Raw genomic sequence first — 14,641 nt, forward strand, 5'->3', positions numbered from 1 at the left:
GAACAAAGGAAATCAGGGTTTCGTTAAAATAACTTTCTTATATCTTAGAGATCCCGGGTTGGAATAAAGAACGAAGAACGAGGGTTGGACCCGGGCCCACACTATCTGTGTGGTCTGCACGTGCGTTGCGCGCGCGCCCCTGAATAGCTTTTGCTATCTGCTAGACGCATTCAGGTCAAAGAGCTCCTCGTGTTTTATGGGAAAGGAAACATTCAGGGAAGTGGCTTGCCTCCTCAGTCACAACTAATGGCTAATCCGGAAACTGGAAATAAGACCCAGCCTCGTGAACTTTCAGAGTGTACAGCGAGCAACGTTAAAAGATTCGAACTTGGGTCATTTTTCATGGCATTTTGCTTTGAAGAGAGAAAAAAGTATCTTAAGCAACTGATTGTACCTTCCCTCCAGGGTAACTAGTAATATCAGTGAGCGTCAAATTCGTCACCCAAGTGTTATTTTTAAAAACCTTCTGTACTCATTTTGGAGTGGTGCAATTTCTAATAAAGGAGAATATTAAATCAGCGTGGGCATTTTAATCAGATACATTGTTATTAATCCACAGGACAGCAACTGGCATATTCGAAATGGTTTTCTTAAAAACCGTTTTTATTTTTATCAAGAACTCTAGTGGTGCACCTTAATTAGACCCTAATTACACTTATTTTCATTCAGCATTTTCTCCTGTCACTTGCCATCAGCATTTTCTCCTGTCACTTGCCATTTCTGTAATTTAACAGGTGTCGCTTTGTGAGTGCTACTAAATTTAGTCAAATTTTCTTTGATAAAATAACATTTAACTTTTTTCTTCAAAATAGAAATGGAAACCTGTTGGTTTAGATGTTGGCTTTAATAAAGTGTTACTTTGTAAGTCAATTTATTGTTGGTTTAAAGAATTGTCAGAATTTGCTTTGGCCTTATCAAGTATATTAGTCTGGAAAAGCTAGCTAGCAAAAAAATGTTCTCAGCGATGTCACTGACCCAGATGTTACCATTTCTGGAAAAAAAAAGTAAAACGATGTAGATTTTAAAGCTTCTGAGCCATAGGTCAATAGAACACACTTTTTATTTCAGTAATGGTTCATTATTACAAGTTTCTGTAGTAACAAAAACATGGACTGTTTATACTAAGAGATCTAGGTTCTAGCCGATTTCTGACTTTCAAAAGCTAACTCTGATAGGCATGTTCTTCAGCTGAAATGGAAGTAGAATTTAACTCAGCATTCAAAGTCAATTGAGACTATATGTAAAGGCACTGAACATTACAAAGTATTATATAGATGTTAGTGTTAACATTTTTGTCGCGTCTAGGCAGTTTTCAGTAGTAATCTATATATCACAGGACTGAGAAAATATAAACTGCAATGTGAGATCATGAGATAGGCTAATTTGGATCCCATATTTAGCTACCTATATAGTATAATACCTCTCTTTTCTAAATTGGACCTTGAAATTAAGGATAACATCTTACTATAAGAGTTTTATCAGAAACTCAAGGAGACCAGTTAAAATATAGTTTAAAAAAGAAAAAAGGCTTTAGCATATATATGAAATAATTTTTCATGTTATCCCAAAGTTAACAATATAAAACAAAACTTTACAGCTGTTTTTAAGATGAATTAGGCTAAGTCTACAGTAATTTTTAAAATGTGCTAATTTGTACATGTTCAGATTTTCATTACTGACATTATAACTTGTAATTTGAAGTAATATTCTCCATTATCCTCACCTGCCCTGGTTGAGCTCACCAATTACTAGTAGGTGATAATAGAAAATTAAAAATTAATGACATCTAACAGATAATTCTTTTGTGCTTAACACCATGTTAAGTACTTTTACTTTTGTGCTTAACACCGTGTTAAGTACTTTTACTTTTAAGTACTTTTGATTGATCAAATTAAGATAGGAGTCGTGTAAGTTTGCATTTAAAAGGCAACTTATTTATGCAGATACTGATAAACAGACATGAAAGGCAAAGACAGATAAAAACCTGGCTTCAGAGATACCCTGGCTAAATCTAAATTGACAGGTGATTCTGATCATATGCCTCTGACATCATTGCAGGCATTGGACTTTAGCAATTTGAGATGCCTCTGGACATCATGCTAATAGTCTTAAAGCCTTCTCCAACCTTGGGGAACACTACAAGGAACTTTTACTTTGAGGTGTGGCCTTCACATTTCTGTAAGTGGAAGCCAGCAGGAACTCTCTAGGCCAACTTTAGGCCCATTATGCATGGCCAGTCTCCAGAACTTTGCCAAGTAGTTCATTACCTTCCCCTTTTCCTGCTGTCAATTAAAATTGTTTGCTTATATTGTAAAGTGTGCTCCCACTAATAAAATTATATCCTGATTATATTCATTTTGGTGTGGTTAGTGAAGCCTTGGAAATTAGCATTCTAGACATCCCAAATCTAATGTAATATTTACATAAGTACCTTTAGCTGTGTTACCTCATTTAATCCTCAGAGTAACTTTTTTTTAAAAAAAAGATTTTTTTTTTTTTAAATGTAGAAGAACTGGGGTATATAGGCCAGAGGTGCCTGGTAGGGGTGAGTGTGTGGGGGAGGGGGCAGGGGGAATTCACCAGACAGAATGGGGAACACAATAGGCAGAGCTACTGAAAAGCACTGCTGAGGGGAGCGAGGGAGCGAGAGCAGCAGTGGGCAAGACAGGAGAGTTCTGCTGCGGCCTATGGGTCAGCTCCCTGGACGAAGATCAAACTCTGTTGTGCTGCAGTGGCTGGGGATTACTTCATAATGCTGACACTTAATCCCTTGTGCCACCAGGGAGACCCCCTCAGAGAAACTTTTAAAAATAGGCACTGTTTTAATCTCCATTTTACAAATAAGGGAAGTAAAGCTTCGGAAAGTTAAATTTCCTGAAGTTAATATAGGCATCAGGATAAGCTAGTTCATGTTTCAAGAAGAAAAATCTGCATATAAGAAAAAAGTTTATTTCTTGCTCCTATTTTGGTCAGCAAAAGGTCTTAACATATAGTTACTCAAGAATCCACTAAAATGTGGACAAATAAAGGAGTATTGAGATATAGGTTTATTTTGTTTGTTTTAATGGGTAGAGAGGAAGAAAGCATTTGTGTTCAAAGTAATAGCAAATTTGTGGAGAAAATTGTTCTGGGAGACAAAAACTGGTTTGGGAACAGGGAGATGGTTGCCTCAATTGAAGTAAAAGCATTTGTGTCATTCAATGGTGAGAGAGAAGTGAGAACGCTAAACACACAGGGTAGCAGAAGTAACAGAAACAGAGAAAAGGAGAGGAGAGCTTAGTTGTAACAAGGGCAACAGAAGGAGGGAAAACTTTAGGGCATCAACTTTCCAGCAAAAGAACTAGATCACCAGAATGCTGATATAGCAGGCTTCCATGAAAGTTTCCTGCACTTCTTTCCTTCCTGTGTATCTTCATAATAGCCATCTAAAAATCCTGTATTTTCTTCATTTGCAACTTGAAGGAGCCTCAGATGTGTGTTTGACTTCTATTCTGCCATGTAACTAGTGTTGGGCAGGGCATTTAAACTCTTAACTTCTCTTATCTATAAAATAAGATACCTGTTTTACAGGGGTGATTTAAAAATCTAACGACGTAACATATGAAAAGTATTTAGCTCAGAACTTAGTGCCTGATAAATTGGCACTGAAATGAAATAATGAGTGGGAAAAAGATGAATCTAAAAATTATTTCACAGAGTTGAAAGCAGCTTACAGTTTTTCTTCTAGATAGTCAAACAGATTAGTCAAATATAATTACAAGATTTTAAACATCAGAAACTGGGATTAGGGATTAAGGTAATGTCAAAAATAGCAAAATTAAAGGGGAGTAGTTGAGAGAAGATATGCTTGCTTTTCCAGCTGTTTAGGTTTGAGGCAACAGTAGACATTTAAGGAACTGACATCCTTAAAGTGGTAGAAAAAGAAGACAAGATGACATCTGACTCGCCTCATTCAACAACTTAGTGTCTACTGTTGGATGCGGGAGAAATAAAGATGAGTCAGTCTTTCTTGTTTTTAATTTGTTGAGAAAATCATAATATAAACTAGATTGAAACAAAGTACTGTTGTAGGGCCTCCCTCGTGGCATGGGGGTTAAGGTCTCAGGGCTATCAAGCCACAGTGGCCTGAGTTAGATCTTAGGTCAAAAAGCTAACTGCTCCCCTCAGCAGCATATTTCAGTAGATCTCCATGTTCTGTTTCCAACATTGTCTCTGGTGAATCCTCTCACTCCCACCTCCCCCACCCCCAGCACCTCTAACCTACACCCCAGTTCTTGTAAGCATAAATAAAAATAAATCTTAAAAAAAAATACTGTTGTAGATATAGGAGCTAAAAGTATACCAAGAGAGAACAACTAACATATCAACAGGGAGGAAGGAAGGCTTTATGGAGGGAGGTCTCAACATTTTAACTAGCCTTGAAAATTGAGTGGAATTTTGATAGAGAAGAGCTGAAGAAGAAACAAAACACATCATATTAATTGTAATCTTTAAAATAATAGGCATAAATATGTATGTACTTTATAATATAACAAAATACAACATGGTTATTAGAACACTATGAAACTATATATAATCATGTGGATATAAGCTGGATAGAAATGTAAAAAATAACAAATAACAGGTGTTTTGGAATTGAAAGGTGATCGGTAATGACTTCTGATATTTCTTTAAACATCTGATCTGTTTTTAAGTTAATCTTTTTTTTTTCTTTTAAAGACTTATTTATGCATACAAGAAATGGGGTATAGGCCAGAGGGGTGGGATTTCAGAGGATCCACCAAAGACATGGTGGGGAAAAGAACAGGCAGATGTACTGAAATACACTGCTGAGGGGAGCAGCAGGTGAGTTAGGAGTGGCCTGCCACACCATGTGTGTCACATCCTTGGCCAGAGATCGAGCTCATGCTGCAGTGGCTTTAGACAGCTTCACAGTGCTGTGTTTTAACCAGCTGCACTATCAGGGAGGGCCCTAAGTTAATCTTTTAAAAATGACTTATCCTTACCCGAAAATACCAGCAAGTAGTAAAAAAAAGTATTTCTACTGATGTGTAAATATATTTATCCTTCTTCACATTCTAGTGGAACTTCTAAAAGCAGTCCTTGAAATTTAAATCTTTTGTTTGGCAAAACTCAAGTTGGTGATCTCAGGTGAAACCTACCCACAGATACTGCACCAGAAATACACTGCCACAAAAATGTTGCTTTATAAGCCATCCTAGAGGCCAGTGGATTAAAATAGTCATGTAATTTTTCTTGGAACCTGTGTTTAGTTAACAACTCTTCTGGAATTATATGGGTTTACTCATTTTCTGAGTCAGCTGTGGGTTGGGTATGTGGCTCTAAGTTTGTCTGGAACTCTCATGTTGTTGGAGACTAGTTGTCCTCAGTTCTAGAAAGACCTTGGCTCTTTTCCATTGTTTTTCACATTTCCTAGCAGGTAAGCCTGAGGATGTTCTGAGTATGAAGCAGGAATTGTTTTACTCGCGTGTCTATTTATTTTATGGGTGGCCTATGCGGCAGGCATTGTAATAAGGAACTGGAAAAATAAAGTCAAATGGGAAGTTGTCCCTGCTTTCAAGGCGCTTGCCATCTTGTGGGAGAGACAGACAAGCACACCAGAGCCTGTAGTGGAACACAGTTGGTGCCATCACATGATTGTGTAAAGACAAGCCCTATGGACAGAGAAGAGGATATGCCAAAGCAAAACAGTGATGTACACAGTGATGCTGGAATGTGTCAGAGAGGATCCTTAATCAAGTATATGGGAATAGGGGGTAGGGGATTTCATGCAGATAAATAGCAGGAATTCATGATATTCTAGGAGAGCTACAGCATTTTGATGGAGAGTGTAAGAAAAGGTTTATATAATGGATTAGGGAAAAACGACTATTCAGGAATGTGCAGTAGTTAAGGTCCTAATGGGAAATAACTACTCTAGTTGACTTAACAGGAAAGATAAAGAATATCTCATAGAATCTTGGGAACTATTGGATATGGAGGTAAATTGAGTAGGAAGAACCAGTAAGATGTCCTTCCCATATGTATGCATCTCAGTTCAAAATTTTAGTTTCACAGAAGAGTAGGCCTATTTGGCCAGTTAGGGTCAGAGTTTGACCCCTATATCATTCAGCCACTACTGTACTCTGAGCTACCTGTGTGATTGTTTGCTCCTGTCTGCCCCTCCACCCCCCACTAGGGAGAGTTGTGATAGTGAGCTCTGTGTGCCTCTCTCCACATGTATGATGACAAAAATGCTTCTACCCCATTTAGTAGAGCATTTTGAGTAAAATAGCCTCTGAATTTCTCCTCCTTCTAAGCCCAAAGATACATTCAGCTGGTAGAAGAATATCTTGGGTTTATTGTCCTTCTAGGTCTGATCTCTACCTATAAAATGGCCTTTCTAGTTCTGGTCCAGTCTTTTCTTGGTGTGGTTCTTACTGTCTTGTAACCCAACGTCTAAATGGTAAATATAATTACTACCAGTGCATACTATAAATAATTTTGGGGGTCAGGGCAGCAATGTTTGAGACAGAAAGAAAGAAGAAATTAGAGGGTAATTTTTTAGTCTTCAGAAATATAGTAATATATGGCCAGACTATTGATTCCTTTATTATTAATGAAGCCATAACTATATTATATATTGTATATCACCTATTCTAAATTGTCTTACTTGTAGCAAACATCTCAACTGAGGACTTTGCCTGCTAGGGTGACTTAAACCTTCATTTCTACAGATCCAAACCTTGGGCCATGATCAATGTCAATTGTATCAAACTAAACAGGCAATGCAGCAGATCCGAGAATGCTTCTGAGGTGAAATGACTGGAACCAATGACATTGAAAAATGACATTTGTTTAATGAATGGCCTTCATTTTACAAAAGAAAATGGAAGCACAGAGAATTTAGATCAGCTCCTAAGTGTTAGAATCAGGATTTAAACTTGTTATTATCACAGTTCCAGAATAACTCTTCTACATAGTTACAGCCCACTGCCTCTCCACTGTTAGTGTGTTGATAAGTGTGGGCACTGGGCCTTCCATATGCAGGATTAAGTCATGTTTTGGATTGTCCATTTAACTAGCCTTGTGACCAAATGCAAATTGCTTAATTCTTCTAAGTTTAAGCCTTTTTACCTGTAAAAGGTAACTCTCCTTTGTGTCTATCATTATTAAAGAGGTCAAGGAAATGATAGCTATTATGAACTCAAGTTTACTGAGCATTCTGTGGTGGGAACTGCATGTAATACTGTGTCCAAGGTGGACTGAAATCCTGTGCTAATGGATTGTCCAATAAAAAGGATCTGAACTAAGCAATGAAATGAAAGTAGTAGTGTGTTGATCCATTTGACATCTGGGAACATAATAATAATAAACTGTGAATCAAAGAGGACAAGTCAGGAAAGAAAACAAACGAACAATTAAAGGGAGAAAGACAAGGAACAGGAATGAGATCAGAAAAACTTCCAAGAGAAAGAATATCACTTAGTTTTCTTAAGCCTATTGCATAAAGTACAGGTTTTACAAGACAAGTGGAGAGACTTGATCATGAGATTCTTGTCATCGGACAGGAAGCTAGAGTAAGTGAAATGAAAAATTATTTATGAGAGGCCCGTGGAGATGAAGTGGTAGATATTCTCAGTATACTAAAGAAAGCATAATTAAAGGGAAGGAAGTGAGAATGTTAAAAAAAAAAAATTATCCTCAAGTACTAATTTGGAGAACAGCCACACTTTGTAATATGAGCCAAGAGATAAAATCAAATTTGTCTCTCAGGAAAGGGGAAATAAGCCTTTTTTCAAGCCAAATTCCCCTGCCACCTGGCTTGTTTTCTTCACTATAAATGAGCACTGGGAAAAGAACAGGCTTTAGAGATTCTGTCCAAGCAATTCACAAACCGTTTTCTTGGTAATGACTGTGTAGCTCTTTTTTCAGTCAGGCTCTCACACAGGATTTAATCTTGGTTTTAGATAGCAGGTATTACTTGTAACATTTGCCAAATGTACCGAAATAATTCTAAGTGTCTTCTTAGAATGTATGTAGGGGAAGAAGAGTGTGTTACTGGTCCCTGGAGGGAGCTAATGTATAATTCTGCAGAATTATACATTATGAGTATGAGTATGGTTATGTAATCTGACTTAAATCATTGTCATGGTTATGGCCAACATTTACCACAATGAGATAGTACCTCCATTAATAACCAATTACAGTATTTTCAGGAGCACCTAATGGTAGCTGGCTTAAGTATGGCTCAGTTACAAATAAAATTGCTCCCAAGTAAATCCCAGCTCACAGTATTCATCATCAAACCTGACATCTTTACTGAAACTAAAAGTCAGGTTATTGTTTACATAAGACAATCTAAACTTTGTGACTTTATTTTTCTTAGACAAAAGAAAATCTAAAGCACAAATATAGAGCCATCTTTTACACAGATGCATCTATAGTTATATGTGTTTGCAATTTCAATTTAAAGAACAGCAGAGTTCATTTCAATTTCTGTGGTGTAATTATGTTGATTATATTGGAAAAACCTGAGCAGATATATATAACTTTAAGATCTATGACTGGTTAAACTAAGTTGCCCACATATGTGAAATCTCTCACACATCTCAAACTCATAAATAACATTAGGTTTTTGAATAATATAACACATCCACATAATTGTGTATATACCACACAATACATTAAGACTATATTATTGGGGGCCTCCCTAGTGGTGCAGCAGGTTACAGCACAAACACTAAGAAGCAAAAGCCACTTAGCATGAGTTCAATCCCTGCCCTGGAGGTGACCCACGTGGCGCAGGAGACCTCTCCTGACCTGTCTGCTGCTCCCCTCGGAAGTGTACTTCATCAGTCGGTCTGTTCTGCTCCCCACTCTGTCTCTGGTGAATCCTCTTACCACCCCTGTATCTGGCCTGTACCCCAGCTCTGTATGCATAAATAAATAAATCTTTTTTTAAAAAAGAATATATTATTGACTTATGGATGGCAACTGGCTTAATGAGCAAAATATAATCATAAAAATGTATTATAGCCCATTTATATAAACCAATAGATTAGACTATTTAACAGCACAAATCTATATTAACAATAACATTGAATAAAATATTTATAACATTCTCTGACTTAAAAAAAAGCCAGAGATATAAACAGTATCTTTCTGGTTTTGAATTGACATCTCTTCATCTTTCACACAATCGCTGATTGAGAAGGAAAATGGGGGCCCTCCCTGGTGGCCCACATGGCATGGCAGACCTCTCCAATCTTGCCTGCTGCTTCCCTCAGCAGTACATTTCTGTCAATCCACCTGTTCTGCTCCACACTCTGTCTCTGTTGAATCCTCTCATCTCCCTGCACCTCTGGCCTGTACCCTAGTTCTTATATGCATAAATAAATCAATCTTTACAAATTAAAAAAAAAAAAGAAGGAAGGAAAATGGTTAGATGTGTCAGGCAACTTTATATTTTCCATTAAAATGTAATGCTATTCAGACTTAAATAGACAGATGAAAGAGGCATCCTAATCAGCAAGGGAAGTATAAGTTATATCAACTGAAAAACACTGTCTAATTATTTGGAGAAGAGAAAAATATAACATGTATCCAAATAAATACCTGATGGATTAAAGATTTTAATATATAAACAAAGGCACAAAGTTATTCAAAGTATAGAAAAATGCTTATATGGCTTTTTTTCTTTTTATTAATGTAACAGTTTACAATATTGTATGGGTTTCAGGTAACAATGCTTGTATAGTCTTTTTTTTTTAAGATTTATTTTTGTTTATTTATGCCTACAAGAACTGGACTGTAGGCCAGAGGTGCAGGGTGGGGTATGAGAGGATTCACCAGAGACAGAGTGGGGAGTAGAACAAGCAGATCTACTGAAATACACTGCTGAGGGGAGCAGTGGGCAGGTCAGGAGACATCTTCTGTGCTGTAGGTGAGTTAGTGCCTTGTCAGCACAGTGGCTGGAGATAACTGCTAGCATGGAGACTTTAACTCCTGCACTACCAGGGATGCCCCCGCTTATATAATCTTGAGAGTAGAAATCATATTATATACTAATGTAAAGCAAAAGATTGATTTTTAAAATACAGGCATATCCTGTTTCTTTGCATTTTATTCACTCTAGAGATATTGTGTGCTTTACAAACTGAAGGTTTATGACACTCCTGTGACAAGTCTACTGGCACCATTTTTCCAACAGCATGTGACTATTGTGTATCTCTGTGTTGCGTTTAATTAAGGTATACTCATTGCTGCTTTGGCTATGTGCACATTTAATAGGCTATAGTTTAGTATAAGCACAACTTTTATATACATTGGGAAACAAAAAAAATCATGTGACTCACTTTACTGCAGTAGCCACTTTATTGTGGTGGTGTGAGCCAAACCCACAGTATCTCCAAGGAATGCTTGTACATAAACAACTAAACAGTGTTACAGAAATCACAAAATAAATAAAGGGCAAAGGGACCACATATAACTAATCAATAGGAAAAAATTATCCAAATAGAGAAATGGGTAAAGGACTTCTGAGGGTAAGTCAGAAAAGAAGGGAAAACAGGGTCAATAAAGATATTAGTGATAAAAATGAAAATCAAACCAATACTAAACTACCAGCTTTATCTCTCCAGTTGATAAAGGTTATTTTAAAAGATAATGTGCAGTGTTAGAGAAGGTATACTACCTGTTGATGGCTCTGACAAAATGTTTCGTTAAATGCATATCTTTTAGTCAGAAATTTCACTTCAAAATATGCTAAGGAAATATATGCTTAGGAAACAATTGATATAGTTTTATTCCTTGTTCCTATCTCCTTCTTCCCCTAGGATTGTTTCTGCTTTTGTCTCCTTTTTTTTTGGTTTATGTTTGAAACTGGTGAAAAGTTGAAGAAGTTAATATGTCCAACAAAAAGGGGACTATAAAAGATGATAAATTCATTCAACAAAACCTCCATACTATTCAGGCACTGAAAATTAAACTGTTGCAAATTTATTTGAAAACATATTCACAGTATGTAGTTAAATAAAAATAAAAGGTGGGGAGATTACTTAATTGTGCATTATTCTTTTTCTCCTCATTACTTTCTAATTTTACTACAATTAATAGGAATTATGTTTTGATATGCATACAATGTTACTTAGTGAGCTGCTCTTTCAAAATGAGTCATGAGTTAGTGGGTGTGTGAATTAAGCTTTAGTTGCAACATGTGATGCAAAAGCAAGGGGGAAAATTTGGAATCCTAAAATGTAGGATTGGCACATCAATTCTCATTTTATTTACTTAAAAATTTTAAAAGATTTATTTATGTATACACACAGAATTAGGGTACAGGTCATAGGAGCAGGGGTGGTGAGAGGATTCACCAGAGATAGATTGGGGAGCATAACGGGCAGACTGACAAAATACACTGCTGAGGGGAGCAGCGGGTGGGTCAGGCGGGATCTGCTGTTCCACATGGGTCACCTCCCTGCCAACGATCGAGCTCCTGCTGCTGTGGCTTTGGACAGCCTCACAGTGCTGTGCCTTAACCTGTTGTGCCACCAGCGAGGGTCCGAATTCTCATTTTATAAGGTACTACTTATAATCGTTTTTTATTGTTGCTATGCAATATTTGATCATAAGAATGATTGAGGTTAGGAATTTGTGCCTTAAAAAAAAAAGCCAGAATATCCAATCAAAAGTAAATAATGATTTCTTCCTTTAAATATAACAAAGATGTGGGGAGAAAGTATAGGCAAGAGGCTCTGTGTAACCATGGTTTCAGTTAAGTTCTCCAGGGTGCAATCCAGCTCCACTCTAGCCTCAAGGTCAATGGCTCACTAGCTTACAGGGAAGTCAGCAAACATTTAAATGTATATCTGTTCTCTGCACAAAGTGATATTTAACACCCAGAGAAGTACAGAAAAACATGACTTAGACAAATTAAAGAAAACAAATCTAAATTGTTATTTTAAAATTCTAGTAGTGGAGCATTTAAGAGCACAAGAAAACAAATTATTGCTCAGGCCACTCCAAAACTAAGCATAGATTAAGAATTGATTGAAAATTAAAAATCATTATAAGACTACAATACAAAACACTTTTACTTGTGCTTCAATTATTTTTCAAAACCACAGCATTTCTTAAAAGTAGCCTCCAAGGTATTCCTGCAGTCTGTTAATCTGAAAGATATAGGGAACCAACAGTCTAATTGGGTGGGGAGGGTTAAGACAGCCATTTATTACCTCATTCCTTCATTCAGTAAGATTTATACAGTAAGATTTATAGAGACCCACTGCATATGGAGTAACATGCTCCACTAGGCATTCATGAAGACATAGAAAGAGCGTGGCTTCTAGCCTCCAAAGATCATGTTCAGAAGAAGGGAGATTATAAAATGTCGCTGCTTACACCAATCCCAGTGACTGCCATACCCACTGCTCCTTCTTTAAAGACAGAGCACCCAACACCACAATAGTGAAGGCAAAGATAAGTAGATGGGACTACATCAAGTTAAAGAGCTTCTGTACAGCAAAAGAGACATTACAAAAAACAAACAGACAGCCCACTAATTGGGAAAACATTTTCTCACACAAAAGTAGTGATAAAAGACTGACCACAAAAATATACGGAGAACTGATGAAACTCAACAAAAATAAAGTAAACAACCCCATCAAAAAATGGGCAGAAGAGCTAAAAAGACACTTCTCCAAAGAGGAAATGCAGATGGCCAACAAGCATATGAAAAAATGTTCAACGGCCCTCCCTGGTGGCGCAGCGGGTTAAAGCACAGCACTGAGAATCTGAAGCCACTTCCGCATGAGTTCAATTCCCGCCTGCCCCGGAGGAGACCACATGGCGAGCCAGACCTCTCCTGACCCGCCCGCTGCTTCCCTCAGCAGTGTACTTCGTCGATCTGCCTGTTCTGCTCCCCACTCTGTCTCTGGTGAAGCCTCTCACCACCCCTGAGCCTCTGGCCTGTACCCCAGTTCTGTATGAATAAATAAATAAATCTTTAAAAAAAAAATGTTCAACATCACTCGTAATAAGGGAGATGCAAATTAAAACCACAATGAGATACCACCTCACCCCAGTGAGAATGGCACATCTTCAAACAATTAGCAACAACAAATGTTGACAAGCATGTGGAGAAAAAGGAACTCTCCTGCACTGCTGGTGGGAATGCAAACTAGTACAACCACTATGGAAAACTGTTTGGAGGTTCCTCAAACTGCTAAACATGGAGCTTCCCTATGACCCAGCAATCCCACTCCTAGGTATCTACCCAAAAGACACAAAAACACTGATTGAAAAAGATACTTGTACCCCCATGTTTATTGCTGCTTTATTTACAATTGGAAAAACATGGAAGCAGCCCAAATGCCCAAAAGTAGATGACTGGATTAGAAAGATGTGGTACATATATACAATGGAATATTACTCAGCAACCAAAAAAGAGAAACACATGTCTTTTGCAGCAACTTGGATGGAGCTGGAAAAGATCATGCTGAGTGAGATAAGCCAGAAAGAGAAAGAAAAATACCGGATGGTTTCACTCATAGCAGAAGTACAATGGACCAGGCGAGAAAATAACAAAAATAATGAATAACCATATATCAGAGACATTTTGCGGGGATGGAGTGGGGAATGGGATCAAAAATGGGGGGGGGGGTAAGTGCACGGGACTATGGTGGTGGCACACGGGTGACTTGGTGTTGGGAAACCCGTGGGGATTACAACTGAGATGGAAAAAAAAATGTACAAAATGTTGTAAAAATAAACTGCTATATAATAATAATTTAAAAAAAGAGAGAGTTCCAACGTGAGAGTGAGAGGGCAAGTTCATAGTTGGTAAGGGGAACTGAAGTTGAAACTGAAAGAATTCATATGGGCCACTAAAAGATATAAGAAAGCAGAAGTTTCATGGTAATGTATACAGAGGAGCTACCTAAGGAATGGATGGTAGCAGCAGATGAGGGAGGATAAATGGAGAGAAAAGTGTTTGCCTTTATAGTGAAGGATCAATGAATTGCAACACAAAAAGGCACAATGATATGATGCAAGTTTTAGGGCCATCTTGATTCCTGAGTGTCTATTTTATGTAAGTGAATCCTTATTGTATAATCTTGAGGTAGAAAAAGTAGGATTCAATAATTCATAAGCATCTATGAAATAGAAATGAATTAAATAATGGATTAATCATTGCACAATAAATAACCATAAAACTGGCTAAAATAAGCAAAGCAGCTGTTTTTCAGAAATTAGAGAGTAGACAGCTCGGACCTGTGATCCTTAAGAGAAGGGGAATAAAGAAGGTGTTGATGACCAAGCAATTTAATATTTACAAGCAAAGAAAATATTAAACATTTTTAAGGAATTGTTTACATAATTTTTTACTATTCACATTATTTCTAGAATCATCTACATATAATCTAGAAGTGTTCATATGTAATACAACACTAGTATATCATGACAGAGCATCAGTGTGATATATCACAAGCTTCTACAAGCTACTACAGGAGAGACCTAGTTAACACTGGGCCACTGCAGTGGTGAGGTAGTCACTTTTTTTTTTTTAAAGATTTATTTATTTATTCATACAGAACTGGGGTACAGGCAAGAGATGCGGAGGGTGAGAGGCTTCACCAGG

At 37.3% G+C, this 14,641-nt stretch overlaps 1 protein-coding gene across 1 annotated transcript in view; it reads right to left on the reverse strand.

Annotated features, from left to right (window-relative positions):
* Nucleotides 1–233: 233 nt before the first annotated feature.
* The window catches only part of CCDC18 (coiled-coil domain containing 18), a 116,574-nt gene continuing 102,166 nt past the window's right edge, over nucleotides 234–14,641 (reverse strand). Inside the window, exon 30 of the mRNA XM_012730030.1 lies at nucleotides 234–353. Coding sequence (XP_012585484.1) covers nucleotides 234–353 — 120 coding nt within the window. The remainder of the gene's footprint in view (nucleotides 354–14,641) is intronic.

This window comes from Condylura cristata, unplaced genomic scaffold (genome assembly GCF_000260355.1).
Source record: "Condylura cristata isolate star-nosed mole 26May11 unplaced genomic scaffold, ConCri1.0 scaffold00026, whole genome shotgun sequence".
Lineage (NCBI taxonomy): Eukaryota > Metazoa > Chordata > Mammalia > Eulipotyphla > Talpidae > Condylura > Condylura cristata.